The sequence below is a fragment of the Oryctolagus cuniculus genome, chromosome 18 (assembly GCF_051225735.1).
Source record: "Oryctolagus cuniculus isolate XC-2025 breed Fujian yellow rabbit chromosome 18, ASM5122573v1, whole genome shotgun sequence".
NCBI lineage: Eukaryota > Metazoa > Chordata > Mammalia > Lagomorpha > Leporidae > Oryctolagus > Oryctolagus cuniculus.
In genome coordinates, this window is record NC_142884.1 from 42,542,625 (window position 1) to 42,565,533 (window position 22,909).

The following is a 22,909-nucleotide window of genomic DNA, read 5'->3' on the forward strand; positions in this document are numbered from 1 at the left end:
TGGGAATGCAGTGGAAGATGGCCCAGGTCCTTGGGCCCTTGCACCCATGTGGAAGACCCAGAAGAAGCTTCTGGATCCTGGTTTTGGATTGGCCCAGCCACAGCCACTGTGGCCATTTGGAGAGTGAACCAACAGATAGAAGATCTCTCTTTCAGCCTTTCAAATAAGTAAATAATCAAAACAAATTCCAAAGTCAGCACCCTGCTACAACATAGCATATACTAAATCACAACCTATTAGGTAATATGCCACATCTATAATATGAATAATAAATACAGTGAAAAACAGAAACTGAGATATTTAAGATAAGCCATCACAAAAGGAAAAAAAAAAAGCAGAGCACAGCAGGGTGGGTGCTGTAGTGCAGCTGGTTAAGCTGCTGCTGGGATGCCTGCCTCCCACAGTGGAGTGCCAGCTTGGATCCCGGACACCAGGCTTCCCACCCAGCACCCTGCTGATGCTTCTGGCAAACAGCAGATGCTGGCTCAGACAACTAAGAGTTCCCGCTACCCACATGGGAGACCCGGATGGAGTTCCTGGCTTCAGACTGACCCAGTCCAGACTGTGGTAGCCATCTGGGCAGTGAACAAGCAGATGAAAGCTTGTTTGCCCACTCTCTCTTGCTCTGTCACTCTGCCTTTCAAGTAAATATTTTTTAAAAATAAGGCATTGAGGTCGGCGCCGAGGCTCACTAGGCTAATCCTCCACCTGCAGCGCCTGCACACTGGGTTCTAATCCCAGTTGGGGCACTGGTTCTGTCCCAGTTGCTCCTCTTCCAGTCCAGCTCTCTGCTGTGGCCCAGGAAGGCAGTGGAGGATGGCCCACGTGCTTGGGCTTTGCACCCGCATGGGAGACCAGGAGGAAGCACCTGGCTCCTGGCTTTGGATTGGTGCAGCGCGCCAGCCATAGTGGCCATTTGGGGGGTGAACCAACAGAGGGAAGATCTTTCTGTCTGTCTCTTTCACTGTCTAACTCTGCCTGTCAAAAAAATAAATAAATAAATAAATAAATAAGGCATTGATATACAATTAGGATTGGAGAGTAGGATGCTCTCTGGAAACATAAAGAGCAGCCTGCATAGAAGATAAATCTCAATATTTAAAGATTTAAAGGGTCACTAAAGAGTTAGCAGCCCTAGACTGCGATGGTTCTCATGCTTTAAACACTTATTAATCATTTAGGTAGCTTTTTTAAATGCAGATTCTGCCGGAGCCGCGGCTCACTAGGCTAATCCTCCACCTAGTGGCGCCGGCACACCGGGTTCTAGTCCCAGTCGGGGCGCCGGATTCTGTCCCGGTTGCCCCTCTTCCAGGCCAGCTCTCTGCTGTGGCCAGGAGTGCAGTGGAGGATGGCCCAAGTGCTTGGGCCCTGCACCCACATGGGAGACCAGGAGAAGCACCTGGCTCCTGCCTTCAGATCAGTGCAGTGTGCCGGCCGCAGCGGCCATTGGAGGGTGAACCAACAGCAAAGGAAGACTTTTCTCTCTGTCTCTCTCTCTCACTGTCCACTCTGCCTGCCAAAAAAAAAAAAAAAAAAAACACAGATTCTGACTTAGTAGGTCTGAAGCTGGGCCTGATAGTCTGCATTTTTAGCAAGCTCTCTGGTGTGGCCAATGTTGCTGGTTCACACAGAAGCCCAATGCAGAACTGAAAAAGAAAAACACACTAGAAGGAAACCAGGAAAGGAGAGTAGCTCTGAAGTCAAGGAAAGACAGGGATTTAAGTAGAAAGCCATGAAACTCACATATGCAGCATTAACATAAATTATGTTTTGTTTTTACTATATTCTCCAAAGAACTTGCATTATTCCTGTAACAAGTAAAGAAACAAGGCAATAGGCAGACATGCTTAACCATCAAAGAACACTCAGGAACCTTGAGGAAGAAATCAGAGCAGTTAATGAATCAAGCAAGATAAGTCATTTAGAAATGGAGATCATGTTGGGGCTGGCTTTGTGGTGCAGCTGGTCAAGCCGCCACCAGGGACGCTGACATCCCATATGAGTGCTGGCTGCTCGGCTTTCCATCCAACTCCCTTCTAATGGGCCTGGGAAGGCAGCAGAAGATTGCCCACGTATTTGGACACATACCACCCACGTTGAGAGACCCAGATGGAGTTCCAGGCTCCTAGCTTTGGCCTGGCCCACCCAGGGCTGTTGCAGCCATCTGGGGAGTGAACCAGAGGATGGAAGATCTGTCTCCCTCTCTCTGTAATTCTGCCTTTCAAATAAGTCTTCAAAAAATAAAAATAAAAAAGGTGATATTGTTTCAAAAAGATTATGTTTGTGACGACATTTAAATAAGAACTAACATTAAGCTGTGGGCATTAATTACATAGTAAAATGCAAATATTATAAACCCTGCAAGAACAATATCAGGATTTATAGTAAATTTACATTTAATCTTTATCCCTGTCTCCTGGCACACAGCTCCTCAAACTCTGTAAAATCTGCAATTTGTCTCTAACAAATGACTAAGGGTTGGGGACTCCTGGACAGCCTCAAAATGGGGGCTGCTTGCCAGAACAAACTGTGTCATTAAAGAGTTTGAAATTTCGGCCAGCGCCGCGGCTCAATAGGCAAATCCTCCACCTGCTGTGCCAGCACCCCGGGTTCTAGTCCTGGTCAGGGGCCGGATTCTGTCCCAGTTGCTCCTCTTCCAGTCTAGCTCTCTGCTGTGGCCTGGGAAGGCAGTGGAGGATGGCACAAGTGCTTGGGCCCTGCACCCACATGGGAGACCAGGAGGAAGCACCTGGCTTCGGATCAGCACAGCGCGCCGGCCATGGCAGCCATCTGGGGGGTGAACCAACGGAAGGAAGACCTTTCTCTCTGTCTCTCTCTCTCACTGTCCACTCTGCCTGTCAAAAAAAAAAAAAAAAAAAAAAAAAAAAAGAGTTTGAACTTTCACTCTCATGTCTTCACCCCCGTCTCCAGCAACGTCAATTTAGAGTCCATCAGAATTAGGATTCTGAGTTCAATAAAACTGTTCAGAACATTTAGGCTTTTTTCCTTCCCAGAACACTTCTTTGTGTAAAGGATGATTTCTACGTGTCACAGGACATTTCTTTGTTGGAAGTACAGTTTACAAACCTGGGCCTTGCCATTGGCATCTGAAGGAGGGGTTAGGGGTAGAACTGAATTACAGGGTACCTTGGTGTCTGCTGAAGAACTGCTTGGTGCTGGGGTCAGGGGCAATCCTCCACGTATCTGTTGAGAGTGTACTAGGAGTCAAGTTTCTTTCTATCATACAACTATATAAATAAGACAAAAATATGGTAAGGAAGTAGCCAAAGTAATGGCACAGTCCCAACCCAGGCAACAAGGAGGTGACTGGTGACCTCAACAAAAGCAAACTTGGAGATACTGCTGAAGTGGAAACCACATTTTAAAAGCTGAAGAGGAAGGGGCCAGCACTGTGGTATATAGCGGGTTAAGCCACTCCTTGCAATGCTGGCATCTCATATGGGCGCCAGTTCTGAGTCCCGGCTGCTCCACTTCCAACCCAGCTCCCCATTAATGCACCTGGGAAGGCATCAGAAGATGACCCAAGTATCTGGGAACCTGCACCCTCATGGGAGGCCCAAACAAAGCTCCTGGCTCCTGGCTTCAGCCTGTGGCCCAGCCCCGACCAAAGCAGCCATCCAGGGAGTGATCCTGCAGATAGATCATCTCTGTCCCTTCCCTCTCTGTAACTCCACCTTTCAAATAAACAAAATCTTTTAAAAAATGCTGAAGAGGATGCCACAGGGGGCTAACAATTAAAAAAAAAATTTAGTTTAAAGGCAGAGAGAAACAGATGGAATGAGTTAAACTTTTTAATGTCTAGAACCTTTTGTAATAGGGACTGGCAAAACTACAGCCCACAGTCCTGCTGCCTATTTTTGTAAACAGTTGTACAGGAACACAGTTCTGTCCACTCATTTACTTATTGACTACTTTCAAGCTACAAGTACAGAAGTTTGAATGACTGGCTCTATGACTCACAACCCCTTTAAGCCTATCTGGTCATTTAATAAAAAAATTACCTTTACTGGTTGAAACTTTTAAAAATTCAGGACCCTAATAATTGGTGTGTTGCACAGCTGTTAAGACGCCACTTGGGAAGCTGGCATCCTACATCCAAGTTCTTGGTTTGGGACCCAGCCCTGCTTCCAAATTCCAGCTCCTGCTAATGTGCACCCTGGGAAGCAGCAGGTACTAGCTCTAGTAGTTGAGTGGCTGCTAAGCACACTGGAGACCCAAATTGTGCTCTGGGCTCCTGGCTTTGGCCTGGCCCAACCCTAGCTGTTGCAGGCACTTGGGAAGTGATCAAAAGATTGAACTCACTTTTCCTCCCCTCCTCTCTCTCCTCAATGCTTTTCAAATAAAATGAAAATAAAATTCTAATTTTTTAAATTTTAAACTGAAGATACCAGTTTATATGCAGTTTATATGTACATGCTTCAAGAAGTTAATGGGAAATGCACACTGTGAAAAAACTATGGATTTCAAATTTTTTGCAACAAAGTATTTTAATTCCATTTTCTCTGAACTTTAAGTCCCTCCAAATGTACTGATATTTACCACACTGGAAATGAAAGACAAAAAATTATATTTTATTGGGGCCGGCGCTGTGGCGTAGTGGGTAAACCACCACCTACAGTGCCAGCATCCCATATGGGTGCCAGTTCAAGTCCCGGCTGCTGCTCTTCCAATCTAGCTCTCTGCTATGGCCTGGGATAGCAGAAGATGGCCCAAGTTCTTGGGCCCCTGCACCCATGTGGGAGACCTGGAAGAGGCTCCTGACTCCTGGCTTCGGATCTGCACAGCTCCAGCCATTGCAGCCATCTGGGAAGTGAACCAGTGGATGGAAGACCTACCTCCCTCTCTCTCTCTCTCTCTCTCTCTCTCTCTCTGCCTCTCTGTAACTTTGCCTTTCAAATAATAAATAAATCTTTAGGAAAAAAAAAATTATATAACATGTAAAACCCCATTACATGTTAAATGTTAATAAAACTACTTTCCATAATAATATCAAGAAGAGTGATGCTGTTTTACATTTTTGCAAATCTCAAATGTCTCACTTAAGAAAACACAGCTGAGTTCTCATTAACTATTTCTACATTTTAATCTGTTACAATACTGCATGTCATGTAGTCTCTGGAAAACTCCACCCTCTCACATCTCACTATGACCACTGTTTTGATCTTCAAAGGGTCTTGAGAAGCTCCAGGATCCCTGAACCATACTTTGAGAGTTCAAACCTAAATTCCTACTTTAGTTCTTACTAATTATTTTTGTTGTTGCTGTTAAATATTTATTTGAAAGACAAGAGTTACTGGTTTACTCCCCCAAATGGTTGCAACAGCCAGAGCTGAGCCAATCCAAAGCTAGGAGCCAGAAGCTTCTAGGTCTCCCACATGGGTACAGGGACCCTGGCACATTAACAGGGAGCTGGGCCGGCGCCGCAGCTCACTAGGCTAATCTTCCGCATTGCAGTGCCGGCACACCGGGTTGGAGGGTGAACCAACGGCAAAGGAAGACCTTTCTCTGTCTGTCTCTCTCACTGTCCACTCTGCCTGTCAAAAAAAAATAAATAAATAAAATAAACAGGGAGCTGGATCAGAAGTGGAGCAGTCAATACTGGTGCTCAGATAGGATATCAGCACTGCAGGCCAGGGCATGAACCTGCCGTGCCACAGCACCGGCCCCCACTAATTATTTTTAAAGTGTTTCTCATTTGTGAAACAACAGAACTACCACCAGCAACAGATTTCTGGGCTTTAACTACATGGGAAAATTCAGTATATTGCTAACAAATGAGTTGATGAGGTTTAGAGCCTCATTACAAACCCTGCACTGAATCACTACATAAAAGGATCAAGATCATATAAGGTTATACTAGAAACTGTTTCAACCTGCTGTGTTCATTTTCACAATTTAAAAAAACCAAAGGAGGGCAGAGTTTGCTACAAAAGAAACTGTATTACCTGGGCACCTACTGTACCAGAGAGCTTCATACAAACTACTTAATCCTCTGAAGTTTCATCACTTTACAGATGTTTTATCATTTTACCGATGAGTAAATTCAAGACTAGAAAATTAAGACCAGAGCCAGATTTCTCTAAATCTCTTTTAAATAAGCCTTTAAAAAGTATGCAAAAACTCCTTCTCATCCTGGTACATAATACAGAATATTTAATTTAGCATCCAGTACCTTTCTTCAATGTTTATAAAAATTTGTCAAAATTATCAAAACTCTCCACCAATCTGAGTTTGATTTTTAATGTTTAATGGTTTAATAAAGTATCAAGTAGGAAGGTGCAAGAAAAACAGGTGGATGCCAGCCCACTGGGCTTTTCTGACTTGTTTCATAACCATTACTACATTTGATAGTAATCTAAAACTCTGCAACACACCTGAAATTAAATTATTCAACTATGTCACTCAGGATTGTAACACAATCACTAATGCAATCTAGTAAGTTCTAATGTCTAGGTAAAAGCATACAAATACTAACTATTCACTTAGTTAGGTGTGTCCAAGTTTGAATACAACTGTTTATTGCCCTGATTTAATATTCTCTAAAAATGCAAAATCAAATATTTTAATAAGATGTTTGCCTTTTTACTGCATCTTGGCATTGCACAGTTTTAAAAATCTCACTCAAAATATTTTCCATTCTATAAGACATACAGCAACATTTTCAACTCCATATTCTGACAAGTATAGTAGTATAGTTAAGCAACTATACATACACCATACAACCACTCAGAACAAAAATTGTATAATCAAAATCACTAGTAACCTATAAAGTCATACAAAGCTAAACACAAAAGACCAAGGTAGTTGCATTAAAGGGTCTAATATATTTTACCACTGATGGCTCTTTGTTAGTAAATAACAGAAGCAAAGTAATGGTACTTATTAGAAAGAAATAATGTATTAGAATTAATGGAACTTCACTAAAAACAAATTATATTCAGCTGAAATAGTTACAATTCATGTCTATGTAAGCATCACTTCACATTTCTCTAAGAATTGAAGGTTTTACCCTCCTGCATTTAGTAATCTTAAAAAAGAGTACTAGCAAGGGGCCAGCACTCTGGTGCAGTAGGTTAATCCTCTGCCTGTGGCACAGTATCCCATACAGGTGCCAGTTCTAGTCCTGGCTGCTCCTCTTCTGATCCAGCTGTCTGCTATGGCCTGAGAAAGCAGCAGCAGATGGCCCAAGCACTTGTGCCCCTGCACTCACGTGGGAGACTCGGAAGAAGCTCCTGGCTCCAGATCGGCCCAGCTACAGCCATTGCAGCCATTTGGGAAGTGAACCAGCAGATGGAAGACCTTTCTCTCTGACTCTCTCACTGTCTCTAACTCTACCTCTAAAATAAATAAATAAAATATTTAAAAAAAAATTAAAAAAGAGTACTAGCACATCCTGAACCACCTGACAATCATGTAATTGAATGCCCCATTCACATTTATGGTCACACTGGCTCCAGGCTGGGACAACAGTACTCTACATGGCAGGCTAAAGAGAAATGCTGAAGTGAACTGAATACATAAATTAGTGTGAGAAGCAAAGCACAAACAACATCATGATTTTCACTGAAACACTTATATGCTGGTAAAAAAAAAAAATGCATTGCCCGACGATCAAATGATATACAACAATTTAAGTGTGCTTAACTCAAAAAACAATCTACAAGGTAATAGTCAATTCCATAATCTAATAATCCATAATCTAAATGTTTCAAGACAAATTTAGTAGACAGTACCCAATACTTTAGTAACTCAGAAATTTTTCAGTGATTTCACAGCTTTGTTTGTACACAACTTGGAAGTTGTGAATACATGAAAGAGTTGACAGCTCGCTGGCTCCTGCCTGATACACTGCTTCCTCTTGGTTTCCCTATCTCATCAATCACTCCTCAGCTTCTTTCACCCTGCTCTTCTCCCCAAACTCTTGGAATTCAGAGTTGTTCAAGGTGCTCTTTTCTTCTCTGTCCCAACCATCTCTACTTTCCCCCTGCAGAAGAGATTCCTTTCTTACTGGAGACACAATTTACTTATGTTTTAGGTTTACTGCTGTAGGTCCCACCACCCTCACCTGGAAGACAAGATTTTTGTCAGTTTCAATAATATATCCCAAACACTTAGAAACAGTGCCTGGTACACACTAGACTCAATACTCATTGAAATCAAAAGAGCTTTAGATTTTTGAGAACAGCAACATCCAAAGTTAGAAAGCAATAGAGTAATGCTTTTCAAAATTCTCAAAGAAAATTAGTGATCATCCTCAAATTCTATACCCAAATTACCCCAGAAATGTTGAAGGCAGAATAACAATGCAATGTTTTAAAAGTGTTATCTCCTCTAAATATGTTCTCGGGAGATCCTGGTGGACAAGCTCTTCAAATACAAGGGGATAAAACAAGAAAGAAGCACAGTGCTTACAGTAAGTAGAAGACTAAACCCTACAGAAAGGGAAAGGAAAGACTAAAGATGACAACTTTTACATCAGAGGAAGAAGGCAGCTTAACAAGAATGTGAACATTTACACAATTGGTAAGGAATGTGGAACAGCACAGAGAAAAACAATGCAAAAATGCCTCTCCCTCCAAAATAGTGTTGTGATGTCCTTTAAGCCATCTCTTGCAATGCCGCCATCCCATACCAGAACACCGCTTTGAGACTCAGGTGCTCCATTTCTGATTCAACTCCATGCAATATGCCTGGGAAAGCAGCCAATAGAGGACCAACTATTTGGGACCCTGCACTTATATAGGAGACCTGAATGGAGCATCAGGTCCTGGCTTCAGCCCGGGCCACAGCCATTGTGGCCATTTGGGGAGTGAAGCAGCAGATTAAATGACAGAGGAATATGCACATGTGTAGGGGGCAGGAAAAGTTCAATTCATAATAGGAAACCAACAAAGAAGCCAAAAACTGGAACCCAGATATAACAATGGAAGCATGCTATTTCAAAGAAGGTAAATGCAAAAACAATCAGCTAAAATATATAAAAGCAGTTGCCTCTGGAGAAAGACATCTGCTAAGAGGCAGAGACAAGGAGTTTTTCTTTAAAATTAAAAATAAAAACAAAACAAAAGCCTTCTAAGAACTATTTGGTGTGGCCAGCACTGTAGTTGGGTTAAGCCACCTTCTGCAGAGCTGGCATCCCATATTGGTGCTGGCTTGAGTTCCAGTTGCTCCACTTCCAATCCAGCTCCCCGCTAATGCACCTGGGAAAGCAATGGAGGACAGTCCAAGTGCTTGGGCCCCTGCATCCACTTGACAGACCTGGAGGAGGCTCCTGGCTCCTGGCTTCAGTTTGGCCTAGACCTGGCCGTTGTGGTCACCTGGGGAGTGAACCAGTGGATGGAAGATCTCTGTCTCTCCCTCTCTGTAACTCTTTCAAATAAATAAAATAAATCTTAAAAAAAAAAAAAAAGAAAGAAAGAAAGAAAAGAAAACTATTTGGTTCTGACCTACATATACATGTAAAAAGTAAGTTCAAAAACCTGGAATGAAAACTGTCACAGATTGCATTCCTTAGTAGGGAAATGACATATAGAAATTTGTTTTCAAAAATATGATTCAAAGTCATTGTCAAAGACTGGAGAAAACAGACTCCCTACACTTCTGGGATATGATCTGGCAGTGTGAATCAAAATTTAAAGTGAGTACACTCTTTGACCTAGTAGGTTTTCCTCCAAGAATCCGGATTTCACACATGCATGTACTGGAATACCTATGGCGACTCTGCTAAGAGTGAATAAACTGAAAACAGTCCTACCTTAAGAGGGTGGTTAGAATGCTATGCTGCTTTTTTATTTTTATTTTTTTAAGATTTATTTATGGGGCTGGCACTGTGATATACTGGGACTAAGCATCCACCTGCAGCACCAGCATCCCATACGGGCACTGGTTTGAGTCCTGGCTGCCCCACTTCTGATCCAGCTCTCTGCTGTGGCCTGGGAAAGAAGTAGAAGATGGCCCAGGTCCTTGGGCCCTTGCACCCAAGAAGCAGCGCCTGGCTTCAGATCAGCCCAGCTCCAGCTGTTGTGGCCATTTAGGGAGTGAACCAGCAGATGGAAGACATTTCTCTATGCTTCTCTGTCCGTAACTCTACCTCTCAAATAAATAATCTTTTTAAAAAAAATTATGTATTTGAAACCCAGAGTTACAGAGGAGGAGCCAGGCAAGGGGAGTGGTATAGGGACATAGAGACCTTCCATTTGCTGGTTCACTCCCCAAATGGCCATAACGGCCAGGGCTGGACCAGGCCAAAGCCAGAAGCTTCATCCAAGTCTCTGGCACGGGTGCAGTGGTCCAAGCACTTGGACCACCTTCTGGTGCTTTCCCAGGTGCATTAGCAGGGAGCTAGATGGGAAGTGGAGTACTCAGGACTTGATTGGGTGCCCATGAGATGCTGGCTTTGCAGGCAGCTGCTTAACTGGCTTAGTCATAATGCAGGTCCCAGATTTTTTTTTTTTTTTAAATACAACAGACCCATACACAAACCCATTTATATACAAGTAAGAATCCATGGCTTAAATGGGCGGAAGAAAAAACAAGCCGCAGAACATATACACTACAGTTGCATTTATGTTCAATGGAAAACACATCTGTCTATATATTTGTTCCATGTACACAGAAACAACAAGAGTATCCAAACAGACGAATCTGGTTTCAGGAGACTCAACAGGTATCAGAGAGGGACATAGATCAAGTTTAGACTCAGAAACCACAGGAGGAGGCATCACTGAACTATAGACATAAAGTATCAAGCACTGTGAGACACAAAGATACTAAGCAGAGTTTTCATCATTTGGCAAGGTTCAAACACACATAGTTATTGACTGGTAGTAATCATATAATGGGAAATACCTTCAAGGATTTAATTCAGATAAAGAAATTAACTTTAGGGATCAGCACTGTGGGTGTCTGGGAGTACTCGGGCTGCTGCCACCCATCCATGCGGGAGACCCAGATGGAATTCCTGGCTCCTGGCTTTGGCCTGGCCCAACCCTGGCCATTGAGGCCATTTGGAGAGTGAACCAGGGGGATGGAAGATCTCTGTGTCTCTACCTTTCAAATAAATGATAAATCTTAAAAAAAATATTGGGGGCCGGTGCTGTGGTACAGGTTAATCCTCCGCCTGCAGCGCCAGCATCCCATATGGGCGCCAGTTCGAGTCTCAGCTACCTCTTTTCCCATCCAGCTCTCTGCTATGGCCTGGGAAAGCAATGGAAGATGGCCCAAGTCCTTGGGCCCCTGCACCCACGTGAGAGACCCAGAGGAAGCGCCTGGCTCCTGGCTTCGGATTGGCGTAGCTCCAGCCATTGTGGCCATTTGGGACGTGAACCATTGGATGGAAAACCTTTCTGTCTCTCCCTCTCACTGTCTGTAAATCTACTTCTCAAATAAATAAATAAAATCTTAAAAAAAAAATCTGATTCTACTATCTATGGCTGACTCGAAAAAAAAAATAAAAACACAAATGTGAAGCACACAGAGTACACCAAAATATCTACAACAATCAGATTATGAATGATCATGTAGAGAGGGACACGTTTCTGTATTTCTCAAATGTTACATAAAACAAACTATTTAGGTAATAAAAAAGGATTACATTTTAAAAGTTTTCAGTGATTTTTTTCATGTCCCCACTGTCACTACTAAGGAGTTGCTGGTGACTTCCTCAGAAAACCAAACACAGATACCAAGAATTGATTTTGTCCACTACTTTTTTTATTAAATTATTTTAATGCTTTAAATATACTTAAATTGAAAACATTTTTTAAAAACCAGCCTGTTCACAAAGATCTATATGTTTTATGTTTTATAAAAAAATTAAATAGTAAGACTAAATAAAATTAATCTGATTGCCCCCCAACCAAATACAGTCTGCAGAAATTAACTCAGACCTGCCCTGACAAGATGTCCAAAGCTGTCCCTAATAAAGCTACATCAAGATCCCAAGAAAACTTGAAAGTAAAGCTACCAGAGTCCGTGCTATGGCTATCAGGTTAAGCCTCCACTTGCACCATCAATCCCATATGGATGCCAATCATGCTGATTCAAGCCCAGCTGCTCCACTTCGCATCCAACTCCCTGCTAACGCACCTGGGAAAGCAGCAGAAAAATGTCCCAAGTGCTTGGGCTCCTGCACACACGTGGTAGATCCAGAAGAAGCTCAAGGCTCCTGCCTTCAGCCTGGCACAATCTGACCATTGCAGCCATTTGGGAAGTGAACCAGTGGATGGAAGATTCTCTCTCTCCTCCTCCCTCTCCCCCTCCCTCCCTGTCTCTCCTCCTGTCTCTGCCTTTCAAATAAATAAAAAACAAGTCTTAAAAAAAAAAAAAAAAGTAAAGCTACCTCACCTACCAAGACTGAGTGAGTTGTGATCAAATTCGAAGGAGCAAAAGGTGAATTAAAGTAGAAGAGGGAAACCATGAAGTTTTTTTAAGATTTTATTTATTTGAGAGGTAGAGTTACAGAGAGGGAGAGACAGAGCGACAGAGAGAGAGCGAGAGAGCGAGAGCCAGCGAGCTTCCATCTACTGGTTCACTCCCCAAATGGCCACCAATGGCCGGAGCTGAGCCAATCCAAAGCCAAGACATTCTTCCAGGTCTCCCATGTGGATGCAGGGGCCCATGCACTTGGGCCATCTTCTACTGCTTTCCCAGGCCATCAGCAGAGAGCTGGATCAGAAATGGAGCAGCCGGAACTCAAATCAACGCCCATATGGGATGCGGGAGCCACAGGCAGAGTCTTAACCTACTTCACCACAGCAGTGGCCCCCAGGAAGTTCTTTTTTAAAAGAATTAGATTTCGGGCCGGCGCCGCGGCTCACTAGGCTAATCCTCCGCCTAGCGGCGCCGGCACACCGGGTTCTAGTCCCGGTCGGGGCGCCGGATTCTGTCCCCGTTGCCCCTCTTCCAGGCCAGCCCTCTGCTGTGGCCAGGGAGTGCAGTGGAGGATGGCCCAGGTGCTTGGGCCCTGCACCCCATGGGAGACCAGGAAAAGCACCTGGCTCCTGGCTCCTGCCATCGGATCAGCGCGGTGCGCCGGCCGCAGCGCGCCAGCCGCGGCGGCCATTGGAGGGTGAACCAACGGCAAAGGAAGACCTTTCTCTCTGTCTCTCTCTCTCACTGTCCACTCTGCCTGTCAAAAATTAAAAAAAAAAAAAAAAAAAAAAAAAAAAAAAAAAAAGATGGAAATAAAAAAAAAAAAGAATTAGATTTCATTTAGTTAAACCAATTACTGAAATAACTTTGCAAAGACAGTCTCGGCAGTGAAGCTACTATATTCACTATTTCAAGACCTCACTAGCTGGGCTCATCAGCAGGACAGTAATAAGCAACTGTAAGGCAGTGGTGGTTCACTAAGTTAGACTGTCAAGGAAGGAGTCCCAGTTCTTCCACATAGCTTCCTGCTAATGCACCCTGGAAGGCAGCAGGTGATGGTTCAAGTACTTGGGTCTCTACCACCTATGTGGGACACCCAGATAGAAGTTTTTTTCTTTTTTAAAGATTTATTTATTTACTTACTTACTTACAGAGAAGCAGAGGCAGAGTGAGAGAGAGGTCTTCCATCCACTGGTTCACGCCCCAGATGGCCACAACAGCCGAAGCTGCACTGATCTGAAGCCAGGAGCTTATTCCGGGTCTCCCACAGGGGTACATGAGCCCAAGGACTTGAGCCATCTTCTACTGTTTTCCCAGGCCATAGCAGAAAGTTGGATCGGAAGTGGAGCAGCTGGGACTTGAACCAGCGTCCATATGGGATGCTGGCACTGAAACCGGCAGCTTTGCCTGCTATGCCACAGTGCCAGCCCCCAGATAAAAGTTCTTAGGTACAGCCTGGCAAAGTGCTGGCTATTATAGGCATTTGGGAAGCAAACCAGTGGATAGAAAATCTGGTTCTGTCTTTCCACCTTTCAAATAAATAAAAAATAAATAACAAATGCAGTGTTATACTTCCTATAAAAATTCAAGTCTGGCATTAAATTCTTTCAAATTTGTAAAGAAAGTATTTTTCAACAGATCCAAATTATTGATACAAATCAGTTCACCAAGTTTTTCTGTTTCTAGTTCCTTCCATGTTTTCAAGCCCCCTGTTCACAGAAAGCAAATAAAAATTAACAAACTGTAAACTCTGATTTTATTTTATGAATAAAACTAACATGATTGGGCAAATTCAAACCCAATAAAGGTCACTGTCGTTATCACTCTGGTCTTATTATCTTTCTCATTCAACTCAGAGTTCTTGAAGAATTAAGAAAAAAATCAGTAGAAATGTACTGAGACAAATTAAAACACTTCTGAATCTCACACACGTGTTGAGTGAAAAAAAATCAGATGTGAAAAAGTGCATACTGTATTGTTCCATTCACATAAACTGCAAAAACAAGCAAAAATCAACCTATGGTGTTAATAGTCAAGAGGTGGTTTCCTTGGGAGAGTGTGGGTATTAATTATAAGGAGGCAGGAGGGAGCTTTCTTGTTCCAGTCATGTTCTGTTTCTTGATCCAGGAGCTGGTTACAACAGTGTGTTCCCTTTGTGAAAATCTATCAAGCTGAACGATTCGAGTACTTTTCTGTGTCGTACTAAATACTAACGAAAAAAGTTTAAATTTAGGAGGAGACAAAGCCACATCACTGCTTTATGTATTCAATCTCCCTAAACAAGAATAGCAAGCAGTGTCATCATTAGCTTATGCCACAGCACTTCTCTCCTTCCTTCTGGCTCAGCCACAGCCCCTCTCTTTCTCCCACACACACCTTTGTCCCGCCACAGTGTTGTAGAGTACTTATACTCCATCGTATTCTTCTTTAGAAAAGACAATAGAAGCCACCAATGCAAACTATCCTATCTACCCACCAGCAAGCCTACAAGCTAACTTCAGAGTGGAAGAAGCAGCCCTACACTTGGGCACTGTGCTCACTTCCGGAGACTTCTCAGGCCTTCTATCAGGCCTTTCATCGGTCACTTCCTCTCATTGCCTCTAGCACTCAGACACGCACCGGTTATTTCCCTGCTGGCTTCTGTGCCACCACATCCCCCGGCTTCCCTTCTCCCTCACGGCATCATCCTGGATACCTCACAGACACCTCAAATCAACACATCACAACTTTAAAATTTTGCCACTATCTATCCTTCTGTCTCCTCGCCCTTTTCCATCTTGGTAATTAACACCAGGATCCACACAGCTGCCCAAGCCAGAAACACAATTCTTTTCTTCCCTTGCTTCTCATGTCTAATCCACCAGCAAGTCCTATTAGTTCTGTATCCAAAACATATTTCAAATCCACTCCATTTTCTCCATCTTCACTGCCACCCCCTTAATCCAAGTCATAATCAACTACTGCTGATTAAAGAAATAGCTCCTAACCAATCAAGTCTCCAAACAGCAGCTAAAGCAATCTTAAATTAGTGGATTATATCATCCCTTTAATTAAAACCTTGAGTTTCCCAGCACTCTTAAGAATTCACACTCCTGGCTTTGACTCTACAGGGTCTGAGTCCTACCCACTCCTCTCTCTCCCATAGGGTCCTCAGCAGTGCAACTTCATTCCTGTCTCAAGGGCCTTCTGTACCAGGCGGCTCCTTCAAGCTGCGGCGCTTCCCTGCCCCTTCAAAGGGCTGGCATCGTTATCCTTTTATCTCCCTTTAAATGTCACCACTTCAGACAGCAGGTCTCCTTCCCACACCCATTCTCCACTTCAGTACTTTTGACTTCTTTTTATAGTAAGTGTCACAGTTTGTAATTGTTTATTTCTTTCCTCACTAGAGTATAAGTGGTAACATTTGAGGACTTATTAAACAAGTACTTCTTAAAAACTATTTAAGTACTTTCTATGTGTTAAGCAATGTGTTTTGATGCACCAAGTAAACAATGTCCCTGATCGCAGGGATCTTACAGTCACAAGCACAACTAATGAGTGATAAGAGATACATATACATCCATGGTCAACTCTTAAAAGCCTATCCTTCCGGGGTCAGCACTGTGGCAGAGTGGGTAAAGCCGCTACCTGCAGTGCCAGCATCCCATATGGACACCGGTTCAAGTCCTGGCTGCTCCACTTTTGATCCAGCTTTCTGCTATGGCCTGGGAAAGCAGTGGAAGATGACCAAAGTGCTTGGGCACCTTCACCTGTGTTGGAGACCTAGAAGAAGCTATTGGCCCCTGGCTTTGAATTGGCTCAGCTCCAGCCGCTGCACCCATTTGGGGAGCGAACCAGCAGATAGAAGACCTCTCTCTCGCTCTCTGCCTTTCTATAACTCTGCCTTTCAAAAAAAAAAACAAAAACCTGTTCTGGTAACCACTCAACAGCCACTGTAGCATTTTGACACTGGGGAATGGAGCAGGGGAGAGCAGCGATATACTTAATATCTGTTCAAAGAGGCTAGGTAATCTGCACAAAGTAGCACAGATAGATGTTTGAGATTAAATACAATCATGAACAAAGGTGAGCTGTACAGGATACAAAGAACAAAAGAATCTAACTTGAATAGTTAGGGGAAAGAGGAAATGCTGGAGATACCGCTGGAAACACATGTTAGGGACAGTGTGAAGGTATTAGTCAGTCATTCAGTCAATATTTACTGAGCACCAACTATGTGCCAAAAATAGTGCAAAACTCTAGACAAACAAGGGTGACCAAGACCAGGTCCTCACAGAACTTAGTCTATTTGGAAAGACAGAAAACCAAAGAAAAATTATCCTTCAGGAAAATACGTTACAGTGGGGCCAAGCAGAGAGTGCTAAGAGAACACAGAGGGCACCCAGCTCAGTGTGGGGAATTCAGGGAGAGCTGCTCAGCCCGAAGCTTAGTAGGAAGAGAGGAACTTGCGAGTACAGAGTCCATGATGGTTCAGAAGTAACAAGAGGGGCCAGGTGAGGGGGGCTCTGTACTTACCTCACCACACCAGGAACTTGGACTTTACAAAGTCAGGCTCACCCCCTGCAAAGTTCACTTAAATTGCGGTACAAACAACCGACTGAAGGCAGGGACCCAAAGAAGACAAGACTACAAGAAAAGGGCTGAATGTAAGAGTGAGTGAGAGCGGAGCAATGGCAAATTTGAGATACCCAGACAGTAGGAAATATATATACATATGCAAAAAAGCATATCTAATAAAGGACTATTATGCAAAATAAAGAACTCAATAAGAAAACAATCAATCTGCTTTAAAAATGGGCCAGAGACCCTAAAGATTCCTCAACAAAGATACAGACAGCAAACAGCACAAAAAAATGCTCCACATGTCAACAAGGAAATGTAAACTAAAAACTGTAAGATACCTCCACACACCTAATAGCATAGCCAAAATCCAGAACACTTATTCCCAAGTGCCAGTGAGGACATGCAGCAACAGACTCTCATCCACTACCGGCAGGAATGCGAAAAGGTACGGCCACTTTGGAAGACAGCTTGGCAGTTTGTTACAAAGCTAAACATATTCTTACCACATGATCCAGCTATCACACGCCCTGGTACTCAATGGAGTCAAAAACTCACATCTACACAAAGTCCCAAACAAACATGGACGTTTACAGCAGCTTTCATCGTAAACTGCCAAAACTTGACTGCAACTAAGACGTCTTTCAGTAGGTAGGTGAATCACAAACTAGGGTACACCTAGACAAAAGAACATTCAGTGCTAAAAAGTCGCATGCAGATTATGAAGTGAAAGCAGCCAATCTGAAAGGGCTTCACACCGCATGGTTCCAGCCATGTGACATTCTGGAAAGGCAAAAACCACAGACAGTAAAAGGATCAATGGTCTGGAGCAGGTGTTTCAGCGCAGCACTTGAGACACGCACACAGTGACTGGGCCTGAGTTCAGCTCTGCTCCGAAATCCACTTTCCTGCTATGGTGCACCCCGAGAGGGCACAGATGATGGCCTGAGTGGCTGCAACCCTCTACCCAGCAGGGAGACCAGACAGTTACAGCTCCTGGTTGTGGCCTGGCCCATCCACGGCTATTGCGGGCCTTTGGGGAGTGAACCATGGATGGGAGAACTGTCTCTCTTTCAAACATGTAAACTTTAAAATCTTAAAAGACTACCATCAAGGGTATGTATTGTGAAGAGGAAAACGTCATTCCTATTTGTGTTTTTATTGAGGACCAGGGTGTAGGAGGTTCTGAGGTTTTCATACAGATTTTGTTCAACGTCTGTATCAGAATTTAAACATTTTACAAGGCACATATGGAAATTCCATAATTACAAAATAAGGGCGTAACAGATCTCTTCAAGCTAAAAAAAGAATTACATAAATCTTTAAAAATTACATAAATCAACTGCTTCCAGATAAACCTGAAGCAGTTAGCTAAAACATGACAAAGCTACTGTTACCCTCATGAAGATGTTTTCAAAACATCCAATCTACTGAAAATAAAATCTTGTTTTTCATACTACTGTTGATAGCTAGACGTTTTGTTTAATTAACTAATCGGTTTTTTTTTTTAAGATTTATTTATTTATTTGAAAGGCAGAATTACAGAGAAGGGGGGGGGGGTGAGAAATTCTTTCATCCACTGGTTCACTCCCCAATTGGCTGCAATGTCCAGAGCTGCGCCAATCCGAAGCCAGGAGCCAGAAGCTTGCTCCAGGTCTCCCACGTGGGTGCAGGGGCCCAAGGACTTGGGCCATCTTCCACTGCTTTCCCAGGCCATAGCAGAGAGCTGGATCAGAAGTGGAGCAGCCGGGACTTGAACTGGCGCCTATATGAGATGCCGGCACTGCACATGGTGGCTTTACCCACTATGCCACAGAGCCAGCCCCTTAATGATTATTAAATTACAGATATTGGGCCGGCGCCGCAGCTCACTAGGCTAATCCTCCGCCTAGTGGCGCCGGCACACCAGGTTCTAGTCCCGGTCGGGGCGCCGGATTCTGTCCCGGTTGCCCCTCTTCCAGGCCAGCTCTCTGCTGTGGCCCGGGAAGGCAGTGGAGGATGGCCCAAGTGCTTGGGCCCTGCACCCCATGGGAGACCAGGAGAAGCACCTGGCTCCTGGCTCCTGCCATCGGATCAGCGCGGTGCGCCGGCCGCAGCGCGCCAGCCGCGGCGGCCATTGGAGGGTGAACCAACGGCAAAAGGAAGACCTTTCTCTCTGTCTCTCTCTCTCACTGTCCACTCTGCCTGTCAAAAAAAAAAAATTACAGATATTGGAGAATATTTCTCTAGCAATCTTGCAAGAATTTCAGGAAGCTTTGAGAGAAGATATTGAGATGTAAACTGAACAGTAAGAATTGATTAGATCTGTTTTTACTTTGGAGACACTTAGCTTTTTTTTAAGATTTATTTTAGTTATTTGAAAGAGTTACAGAGAGAGGTAGAGAGAGGTCTTCCACCCGCTGGTTCACCCCCCAATTGGCCACAACGGCCAGAGCTGAGCTGATCCAAAGCCAGGAGGCAGGAACTTCTTCCAGGTCTCCCACGTGGGTGCAGGGGCCCAAGCACTTGGGCCATCTTCTACTGCTTTCCCAGGCCATAGCAGAGAGCTGGATCAGAAGAGGAGCAGCTGGGACTAGAACCAGCGCCCATATGGGATGCCAGCGCTTCAGGCCAGGGCATTAACCTGCTGTACCACAGCGCCAGCCCCCATGAGACACTTAGCTTTAAAAATACAGGGCCAGCATTGTGGCATAGAAGGTTAAGCAGCCCTATGAGCATTAGTTTGTGTCCTGTCTGCTCCAATTCGGATCCAGCTCCCTGCTAATGAGCCTGGGAAAACAGTGGAAGATGGCCCAAGTGCTTGGGCCCTTGCACCCACATGGAAGACCTTGAGCAAGCTCCTGACTCCTGGCTTTGGCTAAGTCCTGCCCCAGCTGTTGCAGCCATCTGGGGAGCAGACCTGGGGATGGAAGACCTCTCTCTCCGTCTCTCCTCTCTGAAACTCTGCCTTTCAAATAAATAAATCTTAAGAAAAATAGTTTTTATCTTTAATTACACTCTATTTCTGTTTAAAGAATTATTAAATGTTACTGAATTGTGCTGGAAATGTGCCAAAAAGGATCATTTAATGTAATCTTATGATACACATAAAGAAAAAAATTTTGACAAAGTATACTTTGAGGAAAAAATAACTAACCTTTCTCGATACCAAAGTCTCTCTGTTTACATTTTCCATGAAAACCTAACACAAGCAATCTGGGCGTGCACTCAGTCTGGGCATCCATCAGAGTTCTCTCAGCGCTATCGGCAGTCCTCTCCATCGGACCCGGAAGCAGAATCTCCCTGATGAGGCTACCGGACCGTTACATGTGTCACCGAATTGCACTGTGCTCCTCAGTAACTTCTAAAAGAGATGGTGACACCACAGACACCTAACACTCAGTTAAAGGAACTCGGTGCCCCAGTTTGCCAAGTCAGTTAACTCAAGCCCTTGAAAGTAAATCAATCCTTAAATCGAAAATTGCCCAGTGGAAATCACATTTTGATCCACTTGGTTAAATCGCAGACCACAAAAGATCTAGTCGTTCAAAATGCCTTAGCATAGAAATTCCCAAAACGTCAAGTCCCAGAGGGCCTGTCAATTTACCATCTAAACCTCTTCTTTTCCTTTTTGACAGCGAAATACAGCAGAAGAAAAACCCAAGCGCTGATGAGTTATAGCATGAATCCCCAACTCCGGTCAAGGCACTTCCAACACATCCACGCTGCCAAGATAACCTTGTTTGTTATTAAACCTTAGCGGTGAGTGTGTGCAGAGCCCTTGCTATGGACCTGCCACCACACTAAGTGCTCAGCTAAAGATCACCCCACCAGGTACCCTCTCCCAACAACTCTCAACACATGCCCCAGGTAAGCGCCGTCATGACTCCCAGTTGCAGGTAAGAAAAAAGTAGCACTGAGGGCTTAGGCATATCGCCCAAGGTCAGAAACCGGTGGAGCACGACTGGAACCCAAGCAGGCAGAGTCGGACTACAAAGTCTGTATCCCAGACACTCAACTGCGGAGAAGAGTTAAGAATGTACTCTTGACAGCCGCTTATCACGCAATGGTCAAGGTTCGACTGCCGGAAACAGGCAGACCACGGTCCTACATCCATGTGCACGCCTTCTGTGACTACAACCATCAACCACTCAATCTGATTTTCCCAGCACGCCAGCTGGACTTTTCCGAATGTCAGCGCAAACACATTCTTCCAGGAGCGGGCAGGCGGCAAAGAAAAAACCTATGCATCGCTGTGGCCGGGTACCCGCTTCCCTAAGTTATAAGCCCGGCAGAGTCAAGGAGGGACCTGCAACTACGCAGCACGTGAAGCCGAGGGAAAACAAGGTCTGCACTGAAAAGCTGGCGCTGCCCCGGCCGGCTGGCCGGGCGCTCCCCTCTCCAACGACGTAAACAAGGGAGGAGGCTGCATTCTTCCCACTGCACGACGAAGCCTCGGGCCAGAGCCAGAGGAAGCGCGCAGAACCATCGGCGACGGCTCCCGCCGGGGTCGGGCGCACCGAGCCGAGGCCAAGGACGGCCGAGCGGCCCGGCGCGCCGCGGGGAGGGGCCGGAGGGCAGGGCTGGCCGCTGCCCGCACTCAGCTGACCTCCGCCATGTTGGCCGCACACCCCGGGACCCTCCACAACAAAGGCCGGCACGAGGGCGCGGGGCGCGCCGGGCGCCTCCCCCGGCCGGGCCCGCCTCCCCGGCGCGCGGGGGCCCAGCCGGGGCGCCTCCCCCGGACCGACCCCCGCCGCGGCCCCACCGGGACGGCCCGGGCGCCGGGGGCGGGGGGAGCCGGCTCGGCGCGGCGGCCGCGGCCGCGGCGACGGCGGGCAGGGGAGGGGCGGGGGGCGGCGCTCGGCCCAGCGGCCCGGCTCCGGCCGAGACAAAGACGCCGCGGCGCCGGGGGCCGCCCGCACCCCGGCCCCGCCGCCCGCCGCCATTATCGGGCCCGGGAACCCTCCTCCCGGAGAGCCCCTCGCCGCCGGCTCCTCCCTCCAGGCCGGGCCCCACTTACCTGTGGGCGGAGAGCGCGCCTCGGACCCCAGTCCTGGCTCAAACGCGCTCCGTCGCCAACCCCCGCCACCGCGGGCAGCGCCACCGTCTCTTCCCAGCGCCGAGACACACCGGACACCCTGGGCCGCCGCCGCCGCCGCCACCGCTCGAGAGCGCGCCCCGCAACGGCCGCCCCGGCTCCCCCCCTGGCCGCCGCCGCCGCCGCCGTTTCGCGCGTCCTCGAGCGCGCCGCGCGCCCCCGCTAAATACCACACACTGCGGCGGCCGCCATGAGGAGGCGCGGCCCCGCGCGCTGGGAGCCCGGAGGGGGCGGGGCTTCCGCGGGCGCGCAGGCGCAGAGGCGCCGGCGCGACCGGCAGCTGCGCGCGCGGGCCTCGGCGTGCAGGGCTCGCGGGGTGGCAGCCGGCGCCGCGGCTCCTCCGTTACCAGCGCTGAGCTGCGCGCTGAACGCCCGACACACGCCCCGTCGCGTCACGCTCTCCGCCGCCACCGGCCGGGCGAAAGACGGGCTCACGGGCGGCTGGTGCGGGGCACCCGTTCCGCGCCCACCCCCGCGGGGCTTTGTTCCAGGGCCCGAGGGGTCGTCCCGCGCCCCGCCGGAATGCTAGCCCGGGGCTGGCTGCCGCCCCTGGCAGGGCTGCCTGCTGCTATTTATGGCTCCTTCTGTTTTGTGTGCGGGTTTCGCGCAGCGCCTCCACGGGGAAAGCATGCGGCCACCCGCCGGGACCCCACCCTCCAGGGGACGAGGTCCACGCCTTGGCCCTGGGTGTGGGCCGCCCTTCCGTGTCTCAGCGGAGGCGTTCTCACGCAGCGGCGAAGTCCCCTGTGGGGGCCTCTGCATTCCTCCTCCTCCTCACATAAAGCAGTAAGGAAAGCGTCATTTGCAAGGCTCTGGTGGGTGCAATAAGTCTGAAACGTGTACAAATCCCGATTGGCTCTCCGTGCGAAGTCTGTA

The 22,909-nt window shown here is 46.4% G+C and overlaps 1 protein-coding gene across 4 annotated transcripts in view; it reads right to left on the minus strand.

Moving 5' to 3' along the window:
• SIAH1 (siah E3 ubiquitin protein ligase 1) overlaps positions 1-22,095 on the minus strand; it is a 30,406-nt gene extending 8,311 nt beyond the window's left edge. The window contains exon 1 of one of the 4 annotated variants that reach the window (XM_089319357.1): positions 21,956-22,095. Coding sequence is in view for 1 of the 4 variants with exons in the window: in XM_089319356.1 (XP_089175482.1) it covers positions 3,148-3,244 (97 nt within the window). In the remaining 3 variants the exon portion in view is untranslated. Of the gene's footprint in view, positions 1-3,147; positions 8,302-16,908; positions 17,015-21,955 lie in introns of those variants that run through there. The other 3 variants (XM_051833889.3, XM_070063164.2, XM_089319356.1) reach the window with 3 other exon arrangements.
• Positions 22,096-22,909: the final 814 nt, after the last annotated feature.